The sequence below is a fragment of the Megalobrama amblycephala genome, linkage group LG3, assembly GCF_018812025.1.
Source record: "Megalobrama amblycephala isolate DHTTF-2021 linkage group LG3, ASM1881202v1, whole genome shotgun sequence".
NCBI classification, from domain to species: Eukaryota; Metazoa; Chordata; class Actinopteri; order Cypriniformes; family Xenocyprididae; genus Megalobrama; species Megalobrama amblycephala.
Genome location: NC_063046.1, coordinates 16,439,041 through 16,465,871, shown reverse-complemented (window position 1 = coordinate 16,465,871; position 26,831 = coordinate 16,439,041). Strand labels below are relative to the sequence as shown.

General features: G+C 38.1%; 1 protein-coding gene and 1 pseudogene across 1 annotated transcript; one reads left to right on the top strand and one right to left on the bottom strand.

The window, feature by feature from the left end:
- The first annotated feature begins 347 nt into the window (after window positions 1-347).
- On the top strand, window positions 348-6,895 carry anxa2b (annexin A2b). The gene is made up of 13 exons (XM_048184271.1): window positions 348-444; window positions 1,061-1,115; window positions 1,272-1,365; window positions 2,293-2,387; window positions 2,547-2,660; window positions 3,663-3,753; window positions 3,826-3,905; window positions 4,079-4,138; window positions 4,314-4,407; window positions 4,492-4,587; window positions 4,872-4,930; window positions 5,037-5,159; window positions 6,661-6,895. The coding sequence occupies exons 2-13, from the start codon at window positions 1,065-1,067 to the stop codon at window positions 6,718-6,720; spliced, it is 1,017 nt and encodes a 338-aa protein (XP_048040228.1). The 5' UTR covers window positions 348-444; window positions 1,061-1,064; the 3' UTR covers window positions 6,721-6,895.
- A 10,374-nt stretch (window positions 6,896-17,269) lies between these two features.
- On the bottom strand, window positions 17,270-26,024 carry LOC125264030 (annotated as a pseudogene).
- Window positions 26,025-26,831: the final 807 nt, after the last annotated feature.

The window sequence follows — 26,831 nt, the reverse complement described above, 5'->3', positions numbered from 1 at the left end:
TATCAGTTAGTAAAGACAGTTTCAAGTAATATTGCAAAAATGTATAAAACAAAACATCCTCTTTAGCACCTTTAACTCATGTTAAATTAATATTAAATTTCAAACAATGTATGAAAAAAAATCTCTTTTTTAAAAAACAATTTATGATGACTTTAATTATTAATACCAAGTTATGTTTGAAAATGTACAGTTATACAGTAGTAACCTTAACCGTAGTAACTATGACATTTTGGCACAAAGTGTGATTACCATGGTACATTTTTGTAAAGAATGTGTAGCCCAGTAAATGAATAACTAATAAGCAACTTTTGGGTCTGCATCTTGAGTGGGTGTGGGTTGATAGGAGGAAATGAGTCAATGGCTGGGTGCATTTAAAAGGTAATCCCATAGAGAGAGATACAACAGAACTCCAGAACTACACCTTTGCACTCCACAGCATCTAAGGTAAGACTCTAAGTCCTCTGTTGTGGTTCTCCACTGATTAGACTGAGAAACATAAACCAAATCTCTTGACAGGACTACTGCACTATTGTGAATATTATCTAGTTCAGAATTGTTTTCTAGTTCAGTATAATCTGCAGAAAGAGCTGTAGTGGTGTGTGTGTGTGTGTGTGTGTGATGGTCAGAGGTTCACTGGTCTGTGGAATGTGTCCTGGGTGTGTGTTTGGGTGCGCCTGAACAAAGTTCCAGTAAACGTTCTTGTCTCCATCACAACTCACCTCATAATACTTCAGAAGGAAAATGATTTCCTGTTAGCACTGCAGATTCTAAGAACAATAACACACAAAAAAGCTGCTATTTAGACTTTATTAATAACAAACGACTTTCTAACTAACACCTTAAGGGCAGTAAAATGGCTTATTGACATATTGCCTGTGATGACACTGAAGCCTTTATCTACTCTGCCCCACTAATCACTGTATCTATGACAACCATCACTTAGACCTTTGAAACTATGGGTGTGTTTGTATTTTACAGTGGCTTAAAACACGGATTGTATCTCTTATTTCATCTACTCATTGTTCACCTTGGATGATTGTGTGTTCCGTGTCTTCTGCAGGAAAATGGCTTTAGTGTCTGAGATTTTGACGAAACTTACATTGAGTTATGGAGGGGTAAGTATGCCAATTGTAACATAACATGCAATATTATCACAAATTGTTGTTAGTGGCTATTAAGATTCATCATTTGTTTTGGCCTAAATGTATTTTTTGGGGGAATATTATATATTTTTCTATATATTTCTTTATGTTTTTTTTTTTTTTTTTCAGGAAAGAGAACCAAAATGCCCTACGGTGGTGGCAGCTTATGATTTTAACCCAGAGGCCGATGCAGCCAAATTAGAGACAGCCATAAAAACCAAAGGTAAGGAATAGTGGCATAAATACTTCACATTTTCCCCAAACATTTGCATATAGGTACCTGTAGATTAGCCTATTTTTTACCACAGTATTTCCTCTGTGACACAAAAAGGAGTCTCCAATGGCATTTCATAACTGTTTCAATGAAAGATTTGTTTCATTGTTTTTATATTTGCTTAGCAAACAAAATTACCGTTGGCCTTCTCTTCTGGCTACGGTAAACAGGATCCTTTAAGACTCTCATTTAGGTACAATGGCTGGTGAGCCCTTCTCTGTTGAAATAGTACTTGAGAATAACTAATGCTAACTGGAAAATATGGTTGCACTTTATTTTACAGTATGTGTACTTACATGTACTTACAGTTTACTTACCTAAGAAAGTACTGGTAATATAAGGTAAGTACATGGGTTAAGGTTAGGTTTAGGGGTAGGTTCAGGGTTAGTACCCAGTTATTACAATTACTATCATAAGTACATAGTAAGTACATGGGGAATAGGACTGTAAAATAAAGTGCTACCGAAAATATGAGTAAATGTCTTGTAATGGATTTCTATTTTGGTAGCATCTGGAAATATATGTATAATTTCAATTCAGTAGAAATAAAAAGAAAAATGGGTTTGTGTTGCATTGCCTGGTTAGACATATTACATATTACAGATTGAACATAACAGATTTTATGCTGAATAACATTCGAGTCATGCATACCAGCTAAGCGTGTGAGTGTGTGGGATTGTGCACTCTGTTTCTTTATTTTTCTAGGCCTATGCTAGTAGTGTCAGTGTCACATTAGCTAATGACTGTTTAATGATTTTATACTAGGAAATAAAAGGTGCAATTAGTCCTTCAAGGCTTTATCTTAACAACGCACTCTGGCTTTCTTTCTCAATCACTATCTTCTCCTCTTATTCTTGCCTTCATTTATCAATTCAGGTGTTGATGAGCAGACGATCATTGACATTCTGACAAAACGCAGTTGCACACAAAGGAGCGAAATTGCATTTGAGTATGAAAAACGGGCAAAGAAGGTACACACCATAATTGTTTAATTAAAACAATTTATATTTTCTGTTTAAACTGGATCATCTAACCTTAATGAGAACTATATTTTTAATATATTGATATGTACCATGTATATATACTACATATATTGTCTGTCAAAGTTCCTGACGCTGTTTGTGTTGTAGGATTTGGTAAGTGCCCTGAAGGGGGCGCTCTCAGGCTCTTTGGAGCATCTGATTCTGGGGCTGATGAAGAGCATAGCACAGTATGATGCCTCTGAACTGAAATCATCAATGAAAGTATGTTGCATTGATCTGTAATCATTTATGAAAACTCTTGTTTGCTTACTGCTCTCCCCTGTTTTAAAATTCAGCTCCTGGTCCATATATAAAATGTTCTTTCATTGTCACATGATCCTTCAGAAATCATTCTAATATGCTAATTTGGTGCTCAAGAATAAGTTAAAAACATATTTGTGAAAACCATGATAACATTTGTTTCAGTATGTTTTGAGAAATAGAAAGTTCAAAAGGCAGCATTTAATTGAAATGAAATATTTTATAACATTTTATAAAACGGATAGTTTGACAAGAGACACATAATTATTGCTGTGCCACTGAGTGTGTATGTTGCTGGATCTGTCTTAGGATCCACTCTTAGCAACGTAAACATGTTTGTTCTCTATTGATTTTGTTTATTGAAGTATTGTGAGAGAGATATCGAGTGTATTACCTGCATTCAAATTTAACATTTTCCTTCAGGTCAGTCATATGTTCATAATAAAAAAATCCATTTGAATGTCTGCTGCGATCTTGTCCTTTTAACTTTTAATGGGTTTTCCCATGCCCTGCTGACACTGACAGCGCTAGTCAAAGCATATGTCATTCGCGTCTTGTTCCGTGTTCACAACAAGTTTCAATATAAAAGTCTTTGTACTGAGTGACTTGCTCATAAAGACAATCTTTGCCACCATCTAATGGCGTAATAAATGTAACTTCTGTTGCTGTTCACGGTCAGGGACAATTTTTTCCAGCGGAAGAAAGCTTTTTAAAGATTTTACTTCATGAAAGTTGCATTGATACATATTTTTTGGCTTTAATATTTGTATTGTGTGGTAACCGTTTTATAAAAGCAATAAGCCCCAAGAAGCCATGGTTTACAGTGAATTTATAACAGCTAAAGGGCGTTGTTAGGCACGACGCGGAGCAGTGCCTTTTATAAAACGGTTACCACACAATACAAAAAACTTTAATAAATGTCTTTAGAGTTGCATTCATGTGACAGTCCCGTGTGTTTTGCAGGGTCTGGGCACTGATGAGGAGACTCTTATTGAGATAATGTGCTCTCGCAATAAAGAAGAGCTGATGGAAATCAAGAAGGTTTACAAAGAAAGTGAGTTCCCTTAAAAAGCATAAACAGCACACATAGCCTACAATGGTATTCATGTCCCTTTTTCTCCTGCAGTGTTTAAGAAGGATTTGGAGAAAGATGTTTCTGGAGACACATCTGGTGATTTCGCTAAGCTGCTCCTGGCCCTTGTACAGGTAACATAGATTAACCAATAATTTCTGATATTATAACAGTTATTTGAGGTAATTATGATCAGTAATTCAGCTTTATTTCACAATATTCAACAGGTAAATCCTTTACAGCCAATATAGCCAATTTGCAGATTTTGTATTGCTGTGTTCATACCTGTGTTCATTCATGTCCACAGACCAAGAGAGATGAGCCGAGTAACGTGGTGGACTATGAGAAGATTGACAATGATGCAAGAGTGAGTAGAGCCCTTTTAACCAAAGAAATTCAACTGATTCATTGTCATAGTCGCTGAATATTTATTCAACATGATTAAAATAATATTATGATAAACTATTGTGCATTCAGAAGACTGCTGGAATAACCAAAAAGTTTACTTTTTGTAATCGTGTGTCCATTATGGTGATATTTAGGCTCTTTATGATGCTGGAGTGAAGCGAAAAGGAACTGATGTGACCACCTGGATTTCAATCTTCTGTGAGAGGAGTGTCCCACACTTGCAGAAAGGTGACACATGAACAGAGATGCTTTAAAGTCAACTGTCAATATCATCCTTTGTGCAACAACCTAATCAAGACCTCTTTTTCTCAGTGTTTGACAGGTACAAGAGATACAGCCCATATGACATTAAGGAGAGCATTCGAAAGGAGGTGAAGGGAGATCTGGAAAAATCCTTCCTCACACTAGGTATCTATCAGCTGTCTGTTCTACATACAAGCTGTCGTCCAACTGTCAGCACACTTAAGAGATGTGCTTGGCAGATTTGATGAAGGCTCAATTACTCTTTCACACTCTTACTCCTACCTTGGGAATCCCTTTATGATGTCTTAATTAATATAATCACAAGCTGTTTAGTGAGGAAGATTTTGTGGAAAGCCCTGTGGAAATGCATTAGTGGCAAGAAGCCAGAGGAGAACTGAAGAGTCTGAGAACCTGTAACCTTTTCTTACGATTGATCTGTCTTTCTGCAGTTGAGTGCTTGGAGAACAAACATCTGTATTTTGCCAGCAGACTCAATGACGCCATGAAGGTGAGTATCTAATTTTGACTAAATGTCACTTGACATGTAAGGAGATGACATTGGCTGAATTTGAGTTATGTGGGTCAGTTTCTTCTATCGATTTTGATGTTTGCAGAGTAAAAGTGTGAAAGAGAAGGTAGTAACCCGCATCATCGTCTCCCGCTGTGAAGTCGATCTAATGAAGGTCCGCACAGAGTTTAAGAGGAATTTTGGAAAATCTCTGCAACAGACAATTTTTGTAAGTATTCAGTTGCCTCTATCTTTCTTATTCATTATGTTGGCTTGAGAAAGCCAACATATTGTTCTACAATTTAAACTTATTAGTGGTGCTTACCTCTGACACTATTGTTCTCTTGCATACTTATTCTTCTTCTGGACAAAATTTGGTGCGCTACTTGTCCCGCACCATTTGTCATAGATCCATGCATGAGGTGTCAAATCGTGCGGATTATTGAGGAGAGGTGTGCTATGACTTTTCTAAGCAATCGGATGTACGATCTTTGCCCAATAGGCACAAAAGGGGGCGAAAAAGTCCCATATACTTTACACTGGGACAAACTTTGACGGGTCATACTATAGCTCTGAGCAAGGATTTCGTAGAAACATTACCACATTTGAAGATGCTGGCAGGCTCTGCAAGAACATACCTCGCTATGGGCTATAAGTTGTACCCCTGGGGGGCAAGAGCTGCCTAAAGTTGCCCTATTGACATACAATGGTGAAGGGAATGCCTATTGCGCATACATGTTTTTCCTACTTGCATAGGGATTTTGTATTGAACATAAATCTGGATCACAATGTCTTAGACACAAGGGGGTGGGCTCGTTTCAATCAGGCAACCAATCATTCTCTCAGAATATTAATTAAACTATCAAGCCATGCCCTAACAACCATTTAGAGCACCCTAGCAACAAGTTCCATAGACTTCCATTCAAAGAGATATCTTTGCATAGAAGTGTCATAGAAACATGAGGGTGGGCTTGTTTGACACGGGGCAGAAAACAGCCAAGATGCAAAACACCTTCAACACTTCATAGCCACACCCTAGTAACCATTTAGAGCACCCTAGCAACCCAAACCCAAAGAGGGATATCTTCTAATCTGAATGTCAGAGGCATAGGGGTTGGTTTATATCATTCATACTGGCAAGCAGCCTTTGGAGTATCATCACTGGCAGCTGCCAAGCCACTCCCTATCAACCAAACAGAGTATCCTAGCAACCGTTTAGCAAGACTTGTATCTTTGCATCAGAACATTGTAGAAAGATGGGGGTTAGCTCTTTTAACTCATGCTAGCAAACAGCACTTCCAACATGCTAGCAGTGAATAGCTAAATGCTAAATCAATCTAAAACATACTAAGAACTCTGTAAAAACTCCATAGTAACCATCTGTGACAACTACCAACTACCTAGCAACGTCTTAGAAACCACCCAGGATACCCTAGCAACCACCCAAAACACCCTAAAAACCCACTAGTAATGACCCAGAAAAACTTCAACCACCCAGAACACCCTAGTAACTGCCTAGCAACGTTTCAGGGCACCCTATCAACCACCCAAAAACACCCTAGCAACCAAGTGCCCAGTTTTTTCACTGCAAGCACCACTCACATTTTCTTCAGGAAATGTACATTCTAGTTTTGTTTATTATTTCTCTCTTCTTTTCTTTCTGCTCTTAGTTTGCCTTCATTCAAGAAGCATTTTAATTAAAACTCTTTTCATTGTCTTTTTCTCCTCAGGAGCACACTAAGGGTGACTACCAGAGAGCTCTACTGAATCTCTGTGGAGGAGATGACTAAACAATCTATAATCTTCTGCTGCAGGTGTCTAGCAGTGAAAACCTTTCCAAACAATTAGCTAAAATGCAGTATTATTATAAGCATGCTTTGTGTTTTCTTGTGCCAGTACGAATGACGTTTTCTATTAGTTAAACTCACTCAGACAAATTAATACAAAATAAATATTTTTTTTTTTAATTGTTGTTGATATTAATAAAAACACTTGTATGTACACATGGTTTTGAATGTGGAATATTTCCTCATGGCCACGGAGGGTAATCAGAGATTGTGGGTCACATTCAGAGGACAGACACAGACACACTGTTTTATTATATTTTTAATTTCAACACGACAACAAATCTGTGGAGCAGGTCGCCTGCTCCTGCTCCTGCATTTAATTCAGAAATTACTGCACAATCTGCTTTATGCGCATATATTTGTTGTAAATATAAGTATATAGTGCTCTTTAGCACATCAAGGCAAGCCAATCAGTGCACTAACATGCGCAAATTGGTAGAGACAGACCTTGAACACTGCGCAACATGACGACAGTCCTTCATTGTCATCTGTAAATGACAATTCAGAGAGAAGATATGGACTTCAACTGACGTTCTAAAGACTACTTTTGAATCATTCACCTCTCAAGCACAAGTGGTGGAAACCTCATTGCAAGATGTGGATAAGAGAGTGCAGATTCTGAAGAGTATCTGCACTCGACTGTTGAAAGATAACAAGGCAAAGTTAATGACAAAGTTAAATGATCTCAAAGGCCGAAGCCACAGTCAGAATTTGCGAGTCATCAGAATTCCAGAGGGGGTTGAGGGGGCAGGTCATGAAATTAATTTCTTCCGCGAAACAGTCGGAGTTATAGCGTCGGAGAACTCACCCTTGCTGGATAGAGTTCATCTCATACCCTCGCAAAGCCGCCTGTTTCGGCACGCCTAAGGCCAATGGTAGTCCGAGTACACAATTTCCAGATTAAGATTTGCTAGAGAAAAACCCCTTCTTTTTCATGGAAACAAAGTTCACATCTTCCAGGACATCACTCAAGAGGTTGTTAAAGGGTCATGAAACCCCAGAACACATTTTTTGAGCTGTGAACAGATATGTATAAGCTGCACATCATTGAAAGCACTAAAGGTACTCATTAATTTTATTTATAATTTGAAATTAGTTACTTTTGCATTTTTCAGAGCGATTTCTGTCTTCCGGTTTGGAACACAGGAACACATGAAAAATACAATTGTTACGATATGCATGCATGTGGAGCGTGCATATGATCGGTTTCAGCGCGGAGCTCCGTGATGAGTTTAACAACACTAGCCACGTGGATTATAGAGCATAAAGTATCTGTGTTTACAGTTTTTATAGAAGTATTTCACACATTATCCTGCACCAAACATGAACCAGCATGGTGTATGCAGACATATTTCATCAAGTCTTCTTCAAATTAAATATATGTGCAAACTGGACACTGATACGTGTATCTGAACGTGATGACACGATTATTCAAACAAAAGACTTAGAGAATGGACAAAATTAAACTATGTCTTTATCTTTCTCTGTTAAACTATATGTCATTTATCATGAGACTGTAGTGCTCGTAAACATTATGAAAGTATTATTAGTATTAATGCTCGTAAACATTATGAAAGCCCTTTTAAATATTCATTCACATTTCTCCCTTGTGCTTGGGAGTTTGTTGTCATATTTCTCAGTGCTCATATTAATTATTCTGTATAATGAGTGTGTTGTATGTCTCTGTTTCATTGGTTGTTCTCTCCCTCTTCCCCCCTCTACACACCCAATTTTCCAGATCTTTACACGCCCATTTTTACAGAGATTTTCCAGCTCAGAGGTGTGAACAACCAGGCTAAAACAGGGGGGTTTCATGACCCTTTAAATCAGTTCCTCCAGAATTTCATGGGACTTTTTTCTGACTTCTGCTGCCTAAACTGTCTAAAATGACCTAAAATGAATTGCGGCAGCTTTTCTCAAAATTTGCGGTGATATTTCTTGTTGTTTTGCAGTGAAAATTTACCACAGACAATATTCTTCTAACATTGTTGTTGGGAATTGCCCCACTGAATGCCAGTTCTTTAATGGTCTTAACCACTTCAGCACTCTGATCAGGGAGTAGGAGTCATCATACCTTTTCCACCTTTTATTTTGTGCAGGGTTTCACCATACATATGCATTGGAGGTAGTTTCTGAAATAAACAGCAGTAACTAACTAAATATCAAACATAAATATCTACATACTGTTATATAAAACAGCAAATTATAAATTAAACAATATAAACAACCCTCTTAAAGTGTGATTAGCAGAATAAGAACAAGGAGCATATAAACATATAAACAACTTAAGGTATATTTAACAGCATTTTTTTTAAAGTATAACAAATATAGAATATATTATACAGAATCATAAACATAGTTAATGGGGTATGGTCAATATTAGCAATATAAGCCGCAATGCTAGCGGCACTTTCACATGCGTTCCCTTTCGAGCCGGTCTCTCGACACTGCGTCACCGAAGGTGGTGCTATGGGTTATCCTCTCCTTCCTCGAATCTACTGAAGCCTTATGAAATCCCGCGGGCGAGAAATCACCCGCCAATGGCGTTCAAGAACACGAAATAACGGCTGGCTCCCCCGTATTATAGGGCGGCGCTGAATGCTATTGCCTAAGAATCTTTTCCTTCAGCTAAAAGAAGCCATCTCAGCTCGCCGTTGATGAACGCTCATTGCCTAGGATGGTGCCTAGGATGGTTGCTCCAACCAGAAAAGTGCCTCTGGACTGCGGTGCTTCTGCCTGGATGATGCCCTTTCAGGAGCAGTGCTGCGTAAGTCCGTCTGCCCTCAATAACTGCGGTGGACCCCGTGGACCCCGATGATGAGCTCATGCCGACTAGCATCTGCATTCCTCTCACCCAGTCCTTCAGGAACAGTACTGCGTTACATGCCCTGCCTCAGAGCAGCGCGGAGCCACAGTCGGTACCTGTTATATGGCCTCCCAGTGTCACAGGGATGTCGGCATACCCACCGCCGCCCACGACACCGAGCAGCAGTAAAGAAAGTAAAACAGCTTGTCATCATAAGCCTGGCTCGTCATGCTCTCTCCTGTGGGAGAGCTGCGAACCAAGCACGGAAACTGTCGCTAGGGTTCTCATGTCTCCACAGGTCCTGCATGGCCCTTCATCATCAATACGTGCATCATTCACACGATAAGCAGCCCTCGCCTCAGAGGCACGGCCTACTGTATACAGAAAGCACCACTCACACTATAAACAGCCCCCAGTCACAGTACGACGATCTGTCGTGTACGGAGGACCCTGCACTCACACAATAAACAGCCCCTGACTCAGTGCAGCGGTCTGTCGTGTATGGAAGATAAATTAAGTTAGTGGTTAAGTTAGTGGTTAACGTGATTAAGTTAGCTGTTACACTTTCTCCAATGGTAAGAGATACAGACCCTCTCATCTCCCTATAATATACAATATCTGGACATGATGTAGATTTTAAACCCAGAAGACGAAAATAGCGGAAAAAATCTCGAAAATACCCAATTTCCCTTTACATTTAAATCTAACAGATGCTAACATTGCATTCAATGATGTTCAACACACATACCTCTGTTAAAATCTCAGAAAATTTAGTTTAGGGTTTCATGACCCTTTAAACTTGATATATGCTCGCGTTCTTAAAGGCATACATACACACATTTTATACAGCAATACATAAAGCAGTATACTCATTCATATATTTTAGCTCTGAGCTAGAACCAAACAAAAATTAAATTGAAGTAAACATTATCTGTAGAATTTTATTCTACTGGGTTACACTTACTTCGTCAATAACTTTTGTCCTGCACTCAGAGATGCTGCACGGATGGAAAATGTGTCACTAACAGCTCCGTATGCGTAACGGAGTATGCGTCACTTACGCCAAAACTGTATCCACTAGAAATTGCGTAATGCGTACTTTTCATATGTGTTAATTATTCTACATATAATACAAACCCTTAATACAGAACACAGCAGCAGATAATACTGAAAAAACATAATATAAAGAATTCACAATAGTTGTCATTAGCAGGGGCAGACTTAGTGATTTGGGGGCCCTAAGCGATTCCAGGATTCCAGGTGGGGCCCCAACAGTCAACTCAAAACACTCTTTTTGTATATATAATTTTTTTCTATTGTTTTTTTTTTTTTCTATTGTTAAAAAAAATTAACTAACAAACTATTTACAGCTAATTAACCATATTTGTGATTACACTTTAATATTAATGCGTCAAAATGTGACATTAACAGCACTATAATTTTTCACATTGTAGACCAGTAGCGGCTCCTGGCCGTAAATTTAGGTGGGGCAGATTCTGGGTCTTAGCGCTAGTCTATGATAAACATTTTGTAAACTTTATATCCTAATTGCTGAACACATCAGACACACTTTTGGGCAGAATTCTAATGTCCATGCGTTATTTAGCCTGAGGGTGGCGCTCTACTGATGATTGACAGACTTTAGTACTCACGACAAACGCATAGAATGCCATCTTAGAATTGCCTTAATATAGTATTTATTGCGTCAGAATGTTGTTTTAGAATATTAGGACGGGAGGGGAGGGCTCTGAGACCAGCTGCCCTGCTTAGTATCATGAATACATGCCTACCGAATCCACGCGCTACATTCAAAGAAAATGAAAATGGATCATTTTACGTATTATCCTTTGAATGAATACCTGGCAACCTAAGGATGGTGAGATGTTTTGGGGAGCACATTTGATGTCACACGAGGTGCATCTCAATCGAGCCTAATTTAACGCCATCTGTCATCTCATGACTCTTTGCAGACTCTGTTGTGTGCATTTCATCATGGGAAGAGCACTCTGAAGGGAGGGTCCCAGACAGCAACATAGTGTGGCCTAAATCCGGCCCACATCTGGTACATGTGGATTACACACGGACCAGATGTGGGCCGGATCTGGCCCGACACTATGTTGCTGTCAGGGGTGGAATCCTATTCTTTTAAAGCTAGTTTGTTATTGCTAGCCTTTCTGAAATTGCCTACCCTAACATTAAATTGTCTATCATGGATTTTCTCTAGAGATGAACAGATTTTATGAGGTTGTATTTACTTGCATCCACCAGGCGTTGCACTAGAGCAGGATCCAGAGTTTTCCATCGTTGTACCACTTGTTATTCTTGCATACATGAAACATACAGGTGCATCTCAATAAATTAGAATGTTGTGGAAAAGTTCATTTATTTCAGTAATTCAACTCAAATTGTGGAACTCATGTATTAAATAAATTAAATGCACATAGACTGACGTACTTTAAGTCTTTGGTTCTTTTAATTGCGAGGATTTTGGCTCACATTTAACAAAAACCCACAAATTCACTATCTCGATAAATTAGAATACTTCAGAAGATTAATAAAAAAAGGATATTTTAAACAGAAATGTCTGGCTTCTGAAAAGTGTGTTCATTTCTATGCACTCAATACTTGTTTGGGCCTCCTTTTGCATGAATTACTGCATCAATGCGGCGTGGCATGGAGGCAATCAGCCTGTGGCACTGCTCAGGTATAATGGAAACCCAGGTTGCTTTGATAGTGGCCTTCCGGTCATCTGCATTGTTGGGTCTGGTGTCTCTCTTCTTCCTCTTGACAATACCCCATAGAGAATTCAGTTCAGACGAGTTTGCTGGCCAATCAAGCACAGTACCACCATGGTCATTGAACCAGCTTTTGGTACCTTTGGCAGTGTGGGCCAAATCCTGCTGGAAAATTAAATCAGCATCTCCATAAAGCTTGTCAGCAGAAGGAAGCATGAAGTGCTCTAAAATTTCCTGGTAGATGGCTGCATTGACTGTGGACTTCAGAAAACACAGTGGACCAACTCTCTCAGACTCTGGAACCTTGATTTCCAAATTAAATTCAAAATTTACTTTCATCTGAAAAGAGGACTTTGGACCACTGAGCAACAGTCCAGTTCTTTTTCTCCTTAGCCCAGGTAAGACGCTTCTGACGTTGTCTTTGGTTCAGAAGTGGCTTGGTACATGGAATGTGACAGTTGTAGCCCATTTCCTGAAGACGTCTATGTGAGGTGGCTCTTGATGCACTGACTCCAGCTTCAGTCCACTCCTTTTGAAGCTCTCCTAAGTTCTTAAATCGGCTTCACCTGACAATCTTCTCAAGCCTGCGGTCATTCCTTTCACTTGTACACCTTTTCCTACCATACTTTTTCCTTCCAGTCAACTTTCCATGAATATGCTTTGGCACAGCACTCTGCGAACAGCCAGCTCTTTCAGCAATGACCCTCTGTGGCTTACCCTCATTGTAGAGGGTCTTGATGATCGCCTTCTGGACAACTGTCTTCCCCATGACTGCTGTTGGGATTTCTGACCTAAACCCAGTATTTATACCCTGAGAATGGTAATTTAATAGAACTTGAAATTAAATATTCTAATAATTTGAGATACTGATTTTTTTTATTTTGATGAGCAGCAAGCTGTAATCATCAAAATGAAAACAAAAAAAATCTGGAAATATTTTACTTTATGTCTAATCTAGAATATATTTTAGTTTTTTTTTTATTATTATTAAATTACGGGGGGGGGGGGGGGATCACTTTTTCATTATATTCTAATTTATTGAGATGCACCTGTATAACCATCACACGAGCACGCTGGATCTAAACTACATTACCCATGAAGCACTTCGCTATTAAGGACTACAACACCCGTAGAGGTCTTAAAGCTATAACTCTTATTTCCCCTCTCTCCTAACAGACATTAACAAATGATTTTCACACCATTTAATTAATCATTCGTGTGATAATTCTGCATATGGATATTGCATATTGAGTTATACATAAAAACACAAATCAGCACATTTTCACCTCTGAGAGGTCTTGTCTGCGTCTTGTTAGCTGTTCCAAGATGGCGAATGCATCAACGTGGTCTTGAGCGGTCGAAAATCGAATCTTGGCTGCTAATGAACTGTAAGTTTCGACACATTCTCAGAAAATAGGTTACTTCTGAGTTGCAAAATAAGGTGGTTAAGACATCGTTAAAAGTAGCGTAGATTTTTTTTTTGAAATACATTTTCTGGTTGAATACCGGTTGAAACTCTCTTCACATCCTGATAGCAATCAATAATAGTAGTGGTCTATTAAAACATGAATATAGCTACATTTTCTGTGAAAATAATCGTCTTTCCATTCGGTTCGAATGCAATAATAGGATGTCCTCCTAATGCGAGGGAACGTTTGTATGCAATATAACATAAATGTGTCTGTTTATCATCATTATTAAATGATGTAGTGAGTCTTCAAACACTGGGTGGCACTTTGTCCCAACTTTTACTGCTATAATCTCTGATACTACTCACCAGTGGCAAGGCCAGAAATCTTCAAGTGGATGGACCTCTCTCTCTCTCTCTCTCTCTCTCTCTCTCTCTCTCTCTCTCTCTCTATATCTATATATATATATATATATATATATATATATAAAATAAACAAAATAATGAATGTTACTATGGTACTAATGTTAGGTTCTGACAAAATAATTGTTGCTGTCTATTTTAAAATATAAAATTTGAATTATTAAAAAAATATGTTTGAATGAATGATTTAAGGTTTCACTCATAAACACTTTTATTGTTTCATTACTGGATGAATGAGCATTTAATCTCTTGAATAAATGATTAAATAAAAAAATAATTTTTAACAGTCACTTGTCCTACTGGTGTAACAATATAATTGATACAATCTTCATTTGAAGCATCTAGTTACTTTCAAAAAGATTTAAGCCTATCTTTAGGGGGTATACTTGACTTTTAGTTTTACAAATGAGGATGATCTTTGTAGGATAAACAAAAATGTTTTTGGTAATCATATTAAAAATAACACTTAAATTGGATAATATTTAGACTTTTGAGCTTTGAAGTGTTGGAAATAGCGAGGCAGGACACATTCACTAGAGAGAGCGCCTATAGATGTAGTGCAAATGAATGGGAATAACCGCTGCATCTTCTTGAGTCTAGACAGGCTCTTTTAAAATAACGATTTTAACTTGACATGGCGCATTAAAAACACAATGCTGAGTCATTAAAGGGTTAGTTCACCCAAAAATGAAATTCCTGCCATTAAGTGCTCACCCTCATGTCGTTCCTCACCCGTAAGACCTTCGTTCATCTTCCGAACACAAATTAAGATGTTTGATAAAATCGAGTGTATCTGATCCACACATGGGCAGCAATGTCATTGTCAATACCTTTTGACGTCCAGAAAGATAGTTAAAGGTGCCCTCGAATGAAAAATTGAATTTATCTTGGCATAGTTAAATAACAAGAGTTCAGTACATGGAAATGACATACAGTGAGTCTCAAACTCCATTGTTTCCTCCTTCTTATATAAATCTCATTTGTTTAAAAGACCTCAGAAGAACAGGCGAATCTCAACATAACACCGACTGCTACGTAACAGTCGGGGTGTACGCCCCCAATATTTGCATATGCCAGCCCACGTTTCCAACATTATAAAAGGCATTAGACAAGGGCAGCCAGTATTAACGTCTGGATGTGACAACCAAATCATCAGACTAGGTAAGCAATCAAGAACAATAGCAAAAAATGGCAGATGGAGCAATAATAACTGACATGATCCATGATAACATGATATTTTTAGTGATATTTGTAAACTGTCTTTCTAAATGTTTCGTTAGCATGTTGCTAATGTACTGTTAAATATGATTAAAGTTACCATCGGTTATTACTGTATTCACGGAGACAAGAGAGCCGTCGCTATTTTCATTTTTAAACACTTGCAGTCTGTATAATGCATAAACACAACTTCATTCTTTATAAATCTCTCCAACAGAGTAGCATTAGCCGTTAGCACTATCAAATTCATTCAGAATCAAATGTAAACAATATAACAGTATACAATACTCACATAATCCGACGCATGCATGCCGCATGCATGACGAACACTTTGTAAAGATCCATTTTGAGGGTTATTTAGCTGTGTAAACTTTAAGGCACTGTTCAAGGCAAGCGCGAGCTCTGTGGGCGTGGACCACGGGATTTAAAGGGGCCACAGCATAAAATCGGCGTGTTTATAATGATGCCCCAAAATAGGCAGTTAAAAAAATTAATAAAAAAAAATCTATGGGGTATTTTGATCTGAAACTTCACAGACACATTCAAGGGACACCTTAGACTTATATTACATCTTTTAAAAACATAATCTAGGGCACCTTTAAAAACATGGTTAAAATAGTCAATGTGACTACAGCGGTTCAACCTTAATGTTATGAAGCGACGAGAATACTTTTTGTGCGTAAAAACAGAACAAAAATAACAACTTTATTCAACAATTTGAAGCATTGTCATACCTAGTGAACTCAGTACAAGCTTCCTTGTTTATGTCCGAATGCCGGCTCGTTATTGGCCATCTTGCATCAGCATCACATGCATGCATCATGCTGCTCACATGTTCAGCTTCGGTCAATACTGAGTTGGCGTTCAGACTACAATCCGCCATCAAAATGATAAGTTTAAATATTGTAGCTGCTGTAAGAAAAGGCTATAAATGATCCGTCACCTACAGCATCCTCACATATAGTCTACTAGCTGGGACTCCTTCTTTATTTAAACAGATGTGACATAATGACGCAAAGACGAACTGCTGCATGCTCGAATTTCCCGCAGAAACCAACCAGAACCGCTCTTATTATAAATCATTATTACAAGCTCACCGTTGTGAATTGGGCTAAGGTAAGGAAATAGTTTTGAGCACTGGCTGGTTATGTACTTGCTCAAAAAATCATTTTGGATTCAGTTACAGACTGCAGCTTTAAATTACACCCAGTTGTTTATTAGCTACAGAGTCCATAAGTGTGAATTACGCCTATCCACCTTAATTTGCAGGTGGGACGGGGGTGACATGTCCACACCACTTTTTGCCAGGGTCGATATTGTCCCTACCACTTTTTGAAACATCTTGTGGCACGGATGTATACTAATACAAAAGAAACATCTCTAGTTGATTAGCAATTCGTTCGTGTTAAATAACAGGTGATCTGGCGCCGGGATGTGTTGTTTTTTTGCCGCTGTTATCAGCAGCGCAACAGTGTTCATTTGATGCTTGTGCACACTGCGCAGTCTTCACACGGACGAGCGCTTTTAAACTATCACTTAACGCTGTTGCGGAGACTCTATTTGTTACTGTGAAATCACAAAGCAAAATGCACATAAACGTGTCCTTCCCTGCTTTTGATATACAATCACTGATGAACATCTTTGTTTTTAATGAGGAAGACAAAAAAAAGCTATACGAGGACAGATTAGAACCCAGAACCTCTGGTTAAACCTCACCTCTGGACAGTATTGACAGCCCACTTGTTTTATTTGAACATTATTACATGAACATACTGTACATGTGTATCCACTTTTGAACAGAAACCCATGAACATTGAGAGTTGTTAGATGGACAAGCAAAAGCTTAAAAATTGCAAAAAAATCTGATTTATTTTTTTATTTTTTTTTTTTTTTACAATCAGCATACACTTATGTATTACAGACCACCAATATAAAGGATATATATTGTAAAGAAATACATGAGCACATAATTGTGTATGTAACATCGATGTGGAATATCTTGCAAAGAAGGAAAGGAAGCTGGCAATTTTAGATTGATCGGCGTGTCAGCGATAAAACAGAAGAACAGCTGCTTCGGTTATCTCTTTGGAAGCACTCCATCCTGCATTGGTACCATAGCCGTCCCAGTCGAAACCTGCAAAGTCCCCACACTGTCTAGGGAACCCCTCTGGAAAGTGTCCACCTCCACCAGTACAGAACTGCAACAATATGAGTACATTACTAACAACAAAACACATCTATACACTTTTTAAATGATTGGTGCAGGTCATTTATTTTCATTGTAGATGTGTAACTATCAATGCATTTACTGGTTATATACACTGTAGTATTAATTATTGCCTGTGGTGATTAACAGCATGTCACAAATGCTGTCCATGGACAGTGATTTAAATTATCCAGAATATTATTTTAACTCACATGTTCACTGTTACAACCGGTTGGTTTGACACCTGAACAAAGAGCCGAGGCTGCCCTTTCAGTATTGAAAACTCTGAATGTGATGAATCCAGGCTCAAACATTGCTAGAAAAAAAATGCACAATATATATCACTGATGATGATTGTGGTAGGTCTTTTTTTCAATAAAGTTACGGATCTCAACAATGCTTTGTAAATTGTAGACCATCACTGAATACAGAATTGCTGACTGTCAATAGACCTTTGTCAGGTTAGATGCCATATTGAATTTAACACAAATGAAAGCAAGGCTATGAAGGCTTGCAGTCTTTACAATGGCATGCAATGCATAAAGGTCCCAGATCAGGTCATTTTCACAATTCACAACTTTCACAAGGTCTAAAAAGTTTTTGTCTTAATGATTTTTTTTTTTTTTTTCAGGAAAGACGTTTCATCAGCAGAACAAGGGTATGTTGTTAAAGGTGGGGTAAGCGATATTTCAAAAACGCTTTTGGACATTGTTGATATTTGAAATCAACCCAAACAAACCCACCCCTCTCTTCATTGCTCCACCTCCAAAATGCACCCTCTAATCCTAACCACCCTGCTTCGAGTTGGTCTGGAATCCCGATTGGCGAGGCGAGTGCATTAACAATGACGCTAAACACCACATTCTCTAGCGGCCGTCAGTGTAAAGTAGTTTAAGTGCAGAACTCTCACTAGCTGGCCTCTGTTACACACGCAATGCGAGGGTGGATGTTTGTTTATCACAGCTGACGTGCAACAAAATAATGCTTCACGAAAAATAAAGCACAGATGATGAAAGAATGACAAGGAAGCACAAAAATTTAATGTACTGTACACAAAAGTAAATACAAACAAGAGTTTGTTGTTAGTCGCCAACATTACAGCAGCTCCAAACATTCAATGACACTCAAACCCAGTTTTACTCACATGAGAACGAATCAAAGCAGCCTCCGCGGCCTTCCCGCTTAGCGTTCTCGGCAATGTTCCCTCTAAGCTGCGCGCGTGCGCGGCCGCGCAGAACAAATAATTGCCACGCAGACAACAGACATGAAAATGATTCTAGTAGTTTAAATGAGAAATAATTGCAGTGCTCTGGACAACCGCTATAGAGTTATTGTCGCTATAGAGTTGGAACCGGTGAATGCGGTTTACAGGTTTCATAAAAAGAGAACGACTGAACGCGTGTGAGCTTGCTGGCCTGAGCCAAATCAGTCTAAATACCTCAATACGAGAGGCAACGCGAAACGAAAAGAAATGTGAAATAAAACGTCATGTTTTAATGAAAAGTGCTGGAAATAACGGATGATGGGCACAGAATGCTAACAAAACTCTGAGACATTTACAATCACACACCCACCACAGGTGTAGCTTGCAAACTCAAAATACATCAGTGATATACCTCAGTTTAAATAGATTATTGTGTGTGTGGTGGTGCTGTGGGTTTCAGGGATGTTTAGATAACTATAAAAGAGTTAACGTTCACTTTTCTTAAAAATATTTAGCTATAAGATCGGTTAAATGCTTCAGTTTGTTTTCACTATATAATATATTAAAACAAATGGAAGCATTTAAACTTATATAATACTGTATATCACTTTAAATACTTAAATATTATATTATATTTTATTATATTATAATGTAAGCCTAATAAAAAATTGATCTCACAAGGGGATTGTTTAGGGCTCCTTGCCACGAAACATCTTGAAACCTCCTGGTATAGAAAATCTGGGAAATTCATAAACTGTCTGTTGCTAATAACTGACTGTACAAAAACACATTATGGTTGTCCCAAACCATCATTGTAACTGCTCATATTATATTATTATAAAGAATTGAACTGTCCTGCAGGAGGACAGAAATTATTTTTTAATGGAATTTCTTGGTAAAGACTGGTACAGTTTACACAGCAATGTGAAAAAATCTCAAGTAACCTAAAATGTGCTTAATTTAGTGACTGAACTGCTTGTTTTCAAACATATTATTTAATAAATCACTAAGTTACATCAAGGGTCAAATAAAATAGAAACGGCACATTAAAGTTAAATGTTACAGATGCATGATAAAACCGTTTTTTATGTGTGTGTGTTTACGTTCATTGTACAGGTCTGATATAAAGTATGTTTTTGCTCAGGTGGCCAAAATGTGCGCTCAACAGAGAAAAGTTTTGCTCAGCGAGAAAAAAAATTAGAGGGAACATTGGTTCTCGGTCCGACTAACTTCCAAACATTGTTTTTGAAATATGGCTTACCCAACCTTTAAACAACAGTACAATCAATTGAACGCACTGTACTTCTGTCCATCACAGCCTTGTTTTATGGTGCTACCCTGACTAAGGTCTATTGTAGCTACTTTCTTTTAAAATATATGAAAAATATATGCTCAAGAGGTATTGCCATACTACTTGAATTGGGACCATACAGATTTTTAGTGAAATCCACATTTCCGGCATCATACACTATTGGAACAGCAGGTCCATTATCAGTGATGCATGCCCCTAATCCAAACCTCACAGGGAATTTCTAGGAAAATGAAGATAAAAATCAAAATTATTGTCTTCAACTATTTTTTGTGAATGTTTCAAACTTAAAATTGGTGTTGAAGTTTATCTGACCTTGAAAAAACTGAAAAGGTTTCCTCCGTGGAGAGTTAAGAAGTGATTCTCAGTGTGGTATCACAGAAGGGAGGTATAATAGTCCATTGTCACAACTCCATATTATTAGGAACATACCACACAGACACATCTTTAGCCAGAATGTCAAAGTATCCAGGATTCTGTGACAGAAAGGAAACAGATTTCAGATTCTAGACAAACATTCTTTGATTGTCAGTCTAATGACTTAGAGTCCTCTATGTTGCTTCTACTTAACATAAATGCAGTAAAAAATACCTTATAATCATCACTTGTAGCGGCCTCTGCAGTTCCAAATGTGACTGTGTTTGCCCATGTCCCTTCACCATCAGGCCGGTTTGGTTCACTGCCCTGCTGACTAGACCAGCGATCACCAACAGTACACTTTCCAAAGATGTTATTTTCATGAACACTGGCAACCAGCGTCCAGCCTCCACCCGCAGTGGTCATATCACAGAACGTCTGGTAAAGGACCCCTCTTGATGAGTTCAGATAGTATAGGCCATCTGTTTGAACAGAAGCATTCCAGAGTCACTTAAATGCAGTTGTTGCTTAAGATAAAATATTAACATAAAATGAGCATACCATCATAAACCTGATACTTTTCATGAAGCTCTTTGCAGCTTCGAGCAACATATTTAATTTAAGTATTGCTTCCTCAAGATTGGTATTGGTATCAACAGTTTGCATATGTGGTGCTTCTTGTTGATCAACTACAGTGTGAGACAAAGTCTTAGTGGAATATATTGTGATAGAGAAAATATAATCAGTGTTTTAAAATAAATTCATTTCAATACAAAAAAAAAAGATATATATATATACATTTATTACTTACAAATTATTACACTTGTAGCCTCACAGAGCCATAAGTTCAGAAAGAGACTGAAAAGGATCCCTAAATACATTTTTGTAAGAAACCGTCTGCAAACAAAAGGAGAAAGGTTCTTTACAATTACACTCAACACTGAAAGCTGTGTTGTAGCTGTGAAATGTTTTTGGTTCCATGTGTCTGTGATAGACTGCCTACTAAAAGCATTAGGGTAATTATATTTTCAAATTTCATTTGTATGGTACAAGAGTTCTTACGTTTGTTTCTTGCCTTTTTCTTCTTTCCTCTGAGTTTGCAAGCACTGTCAAGGCTTTTGGCTTCTGGTAGGGGATGAGCTTAAGCGGAACAAGGAAAATGAAGGCTACTTGACACCGAAAAAAAATTTATTTTGATTTTGGATCAGATATAGCCTGGTTTTCCGCATTCCGCTTAGTCTTATACTGGGTTGGACTGGACTAGATTTGGCTCTGGATAAATCCAGTCAACATTCCTCAATGAATGTTTTGGTGTGCTAATCATAACAAAATTTTGTTTTTTCAAAAACCTATTCTAAAAATTAAATATGAGAACATAAATAAAACTTTAATTTTAATATTTTCTAACAGTAAATGTTATTTTACATTTGTGCTTTTGGAAATAAATCTTTACTGTAAAAAAAAGTTTGTAAAAATAGGGCACTTGTTATACTATTGTATAAATATGAAGGAATTTTCTGTGTTAGTTTTTTACAGGTGTTTTACCTGTATTTTGAATTACGCATTAAGTTGTATTTTAGGGTTAAAGGGATAGTTCACCCAGAAATGAAAATTTGATGTTTATCTGCTTAACCCCAGGGCATCCAAGATGTAGGTGACTTTGTTTCTTCAGTAGAACACAAATGATGATTTTTAACTCCAACCATTGCAATCTGTCAGTCGTATAATGCATGTCAATGGTAAAACAATCTAAAAGAAATTAAGGTTTTGGATGAAAACATTCCAGGATTATTTGCCTTACAGTGGACTTTCAGTGGTCTCTCCAAATGTTTGAAGGTCAAAATTACAGTTTCAGTGCAGCTTCCAAGGGCTTTATACAATAGCAGACGAGGAATAAGGGTCTTATCTAGCAAAACAATCTGTCATTTTCTAAAAAATACAACTGTATATGCTTTATAAACACAAATGATTGCCTTGCATGTGTTTCTGCTTTACGTATTCTTCAAAAAGCTTACGCTGTTTGTCCTACGCCTTCCCTGTTCAACTTACGGAACGAACGTGGCGCCAGTTTCGTTTTTTCCTAGGGCTGGGGAGCCAGTAACAAAATAAGAAAATAAATAAAAATAACTAAAGAAAGAAAACCTTGGAGAGAGAACCAGGGCAATCCCAGAGTCAACACAAACACCAATTCAAATTAAGGTCTTTTAATTGAAAAGATAAGGATTTTTAAACAAAAATAGTTATTCTCAAAGTATAAACAAATAAGTAGGGAACAAAGACTTCAGGGGAGGGCTAGGCCAAAATAATAAACAAAACAAAACCAAACTAACTAACTAACCCAAGAGTATTTATTAATTACCTAGACAAAGATAATCCATGAATAAAATACATACAACTTCCCTCTCCCTACCTAGCCATAACCAGGAGAAAAAGAGAGAAGTAAAAACAAAAATAGCACCCTCCCCCTACATTCCCTTAAATCAAAAAGAACAAAATACAAACAAACATGGATAACTTAAGACCAGGGCTTGACATTAACTTTTTTTGCTCACCAGCCACTGTGGCTAGTGGTTTTCCAAAGTTACTAGCCACTCAGCATTTTCACTGGCCATAATTTTGCTGTTGGGAAATTTTATACATTTTATACATTTTATAAGATTAAAGTTGACTTTGGCATGCTAAAATTACGTGATTATGAGTCATTTTACTTGAGTAGCTAGATTTAAAACCCTTTCAAACTTCCAAATGCAGATTGACCACCTAAATCAAGACTAGGCCTACATCAACTGGTATGTACGGGTGGGCAAGGGGTGGGTAATATGACCATAATATGATTAATTTTATAATTGTATATGTTATTTTTGTTAGGCTATATAAAAAGAAGCAAATTACAAATACAATAGTAAATTAAATAGCCTAAACTCTTTTTTTTTCAGATACAGTAGGTTTATTTAACATCTTCTGTTGTTTGATTAACATTAATGGACAGACAGGTATTTAATTGAGCTGCTGAATGCATGTAAGTAATATACTGACACATATCCAGTTTTTACCCACGTTTACGTACACTTAAGCCATAACCGACTGTATCTACGTGAGATACTCCACACGATGGACATTTTGACATCTGTGTGTGCGTGTATTTGACTATTCAGGCGCAAGGAGATCTGATCGTGCGCGACAGAGAGCGCACGCGAGAGAGTGCTTCTGTTGTGTGTCATTCAGCGCAATTCTGCCTATCCTGCCTTCACTAACTGCAAGTTAATCGATAACGAATTGTGATCGGATTGTAATTTTTGTGCTACCTTTCATTTGACTGTAGGCTGAAATTATATTCAACCCGCCAAAGTGGTTAGTGGGAGTGGCTGTCTTACCCGCCACAGTTGAAAACTACCCTCATTTGGCGGGTTGGTGGGTGTTAAACAACTTCATTTCTCTTTCTGTTAAAGAACACAACAAAATGCTGAGTTTACTTACTCAGAAATAAATCACAACAAATGAATCTGGGCAACAGGAGGATGTATTTGAATGTTACCCAAGCTCACATTCACATTGCACAATCTCTATATCCTAATTTATTGTTAATGTAATTCATTTTCCAGGAGCTCTTTGCTTCTACCTTCAGTTAAACTGCTAACAGTGATTGTAATTAATTACCTAAAGTATATTATTTGCTAACTACATTCTTTAAATTGTAATGTTGACATCCATTTTCTGTAAAGCTGCTTTGAAATGATATGTATCGTGAAAAGCGCTATACAAATAAATTTGAATTGAATTGAATTTAATTGAATTTGCCCTGGCGGAAGGAAGTCTCTCTCTCCTCTCCACAAATCCACCATGTCTTAAATTCCTACTTCTTCCCATCATCATCCAATCACCCAAGACATCACCGGATTGAACACAGCTGATTGGAGCACCTGTCTCATGATGAGAGAGAGAGAGAGAGAGAGAGCAAACACAACCACATCCAACACACATACATGATTGTAAACACATTGAATAGGTCCTTGGACGTAACACTCACATATCTCTCCTGTAACCTTTTTGCCCAATTCCAATTCTATTTTATACCCCTTTGCCTACCCCTTCGCCCTTCCCCTTGCCCCTTGAAACAGAATGACAAGGTGTAGGGGTGAAAATATTCCCCTAAGAAATGGGACACCATTACACACGTCATCATCCCTAGTTTCTTTTATTACTGTCCTGTAACATTTAACCAGTATGAACAGCAATGAAGTGCGCATATCAACAGAAATCAGACGTGAGCATGTTTAACAGATTCACTCTCAACATTGTTTTGGGCTGTATTTTGGACAGCACTCAGTTTCAGTTTGAAAACATATGAGCCTTTGAGTTTCCCAAGACTGGTGAAGCCACTTTTCCATTAGGCCAAGAGCCGGCCTGTACGGATATGGTTTTGTTTTCTCCTGTGGTGCTGCTCTTTGCAAAGTAATACAAACGAGTCAGTTGTTGCCTTGGTAATGCAAGAGTTTACATACGATACAAGATGTAAATAGCGACTGCGCTATGAAGGATGACAGGACATTTCTTTTAACTGTATTACTCATTTGTGTTCACATCATTCAAATAGCACGTTTAGCAAGCTACAGAGAAACTGGCAGCCAGGTCACACATAAGTGATCGATCCTGAGTGGAAATATCACTACCATGATCACTACACACATTCTAGCAGCAGAGTAGTCTGTGTATGCAGGGAAATTTCTCATACCCCTTTGTTCGAAGTGTGGTCTTGAAAAGTCTTCGTTTGAAGGGCTATCTGGCCCTTCCCCTTACTCCAGCCAAAAGAGAATCGAGACACCCCTAGCCCTTCATGTGAATGCGCAAAACGAAGGGGTAGGGGAAAGGGGTAAGGGGTAGAAATGGGATTGGGCCTTTGACTAGACCCTCTTCTTGTTCAAAATCTATGCCCAGGAATTGTTTCAACCTTCCCATGTCTTTCATTTTGAATCTCTCAGTGAGCAATCTCTATGCACTTTCCAGAACACTTTCACTGTTAGCTGCTATGATTAGGTCATCAACCCATACTATCAGGATTACTTTCTCATCTTGTTTTTCTTTTTGTATACACACAGTTATCAGCTGGGTTTTGTGTGAAACCATTCCCAGTCAAACATACATATAACACAGCATTCCAGTTTCTGCCAGATTGTTTAAGAGCATAAAGAGATTTTTCTAACTTGCATACTAGCTTTGCATCTGTTTCAGATTTTTGCTCATAACCTTCTGGCTGTTCTATATAAATTTTGCGATCAATTGGTGCATGCAAATTAGCGGTCTCAACGTCCATCTGATGCAAGATTAGATTTTCTTGTGCCACCTTCTGCACAACCACTCTCACACTTGTCAAATCAGCTGTGTGTGAGAATGTTTCATCATAGTCAGTCCCTTATTTCTGACTGTAACCTTTTGCAATGAATCTTGCCTTGTATTTTTCAGATCCATCAATGTCTCTTTTGAGTGCATACACCCATTTGCCCCCAACTGGCTGTTTCCCTTGTGGCAACTGAGTAGGTGTGAAGATCTTGTTTTCCTCCAGTGATCGCATTTCTTTGTCCATGGCATTTTTCCTTGATTTGGCTGATGTTATGGCATCCTGGTAGGATCCTGGTTTTCATGTTTGCAGTTTGTCCTCCACATTCTCAATCTCAAATTCCTGTAGATGAGCTGGCATCCTCCTGGTTCTTGGTGGGTTCCTTCTAATTACAATCTCAGTAGCTTTTCCTGACTGTGCGGGTTCAGTCTGTTCAGACAAAGTCTCAGAAACACCACTTTGAATGTGAGATGTCGCTCCAGCATCTACCATGATGCCTTTCATCTTTACGTTTTCTGGCGGTCTTCCACATTCTGAGTGTTCAGCTTTAAAGAGATGATCTTGGTCACTGTCAGGTTCATCTGTAACATTTCTGGCACTATCTTGTTCTCCCTTTTTCTTGCACAGGAATTCTGCATGTGTATTATTTTTACAATGATTGCACCACACTTTTTTTTTCTTTACAACATTTTCTTGCTCTGTGTCCTTTTATTCCACATTTGTAACATGCAAAAATGGTATCCTTATCTTTTCTGTCCTTAGTGTGTGACTTGAAAGGGCCTCTTCCTTGTCTCATGTGAGCTTTCATCACATTATCTATGGATGCTGTACCTTTCATCTTCTCCGCCTCCTCATTAAATCCGTAGTCTTCTTTTACAGTCTGTGAACGTGACGTTGTCCTCATTTTGCGTTATGTGGACAGCTAGTGGCTTAAAAGAGTCTGGTAATCCACAGAGAGTCATAGCTATGGTCAGTCCATCACTCATGGATTCTCCTGCATCTCTCCAGGCTGCTCTCACGGCAGCCACCGTCAGGTCAAAAAGAAATCTACAA

Excerpts from the sequence above, each read along its gene's own strand:
- anxa2b (XM_048184271.1), top strand. The coding sequence starts at position 1,065 with ATGGCTTTAGTGTCTGAGATTTTGACGAAACTTACATTGAGTTATGGA. Across the intron at positions 2,661-3,662 it reads AACTGAAATCATCAATGAAA|GGTCTGGGCACTGATGAGGA; the intron begins GTATGTTGCATT and ends TGTGTTTTGCAG. Across the intron at positions 4,408-4,491 it reads TGTCCCACACTTGCAGAAAG|TGTTTGACAGGTACAAGAGA; the intron begins GTGACACATGAA and ends TCTTTTTCTCAG.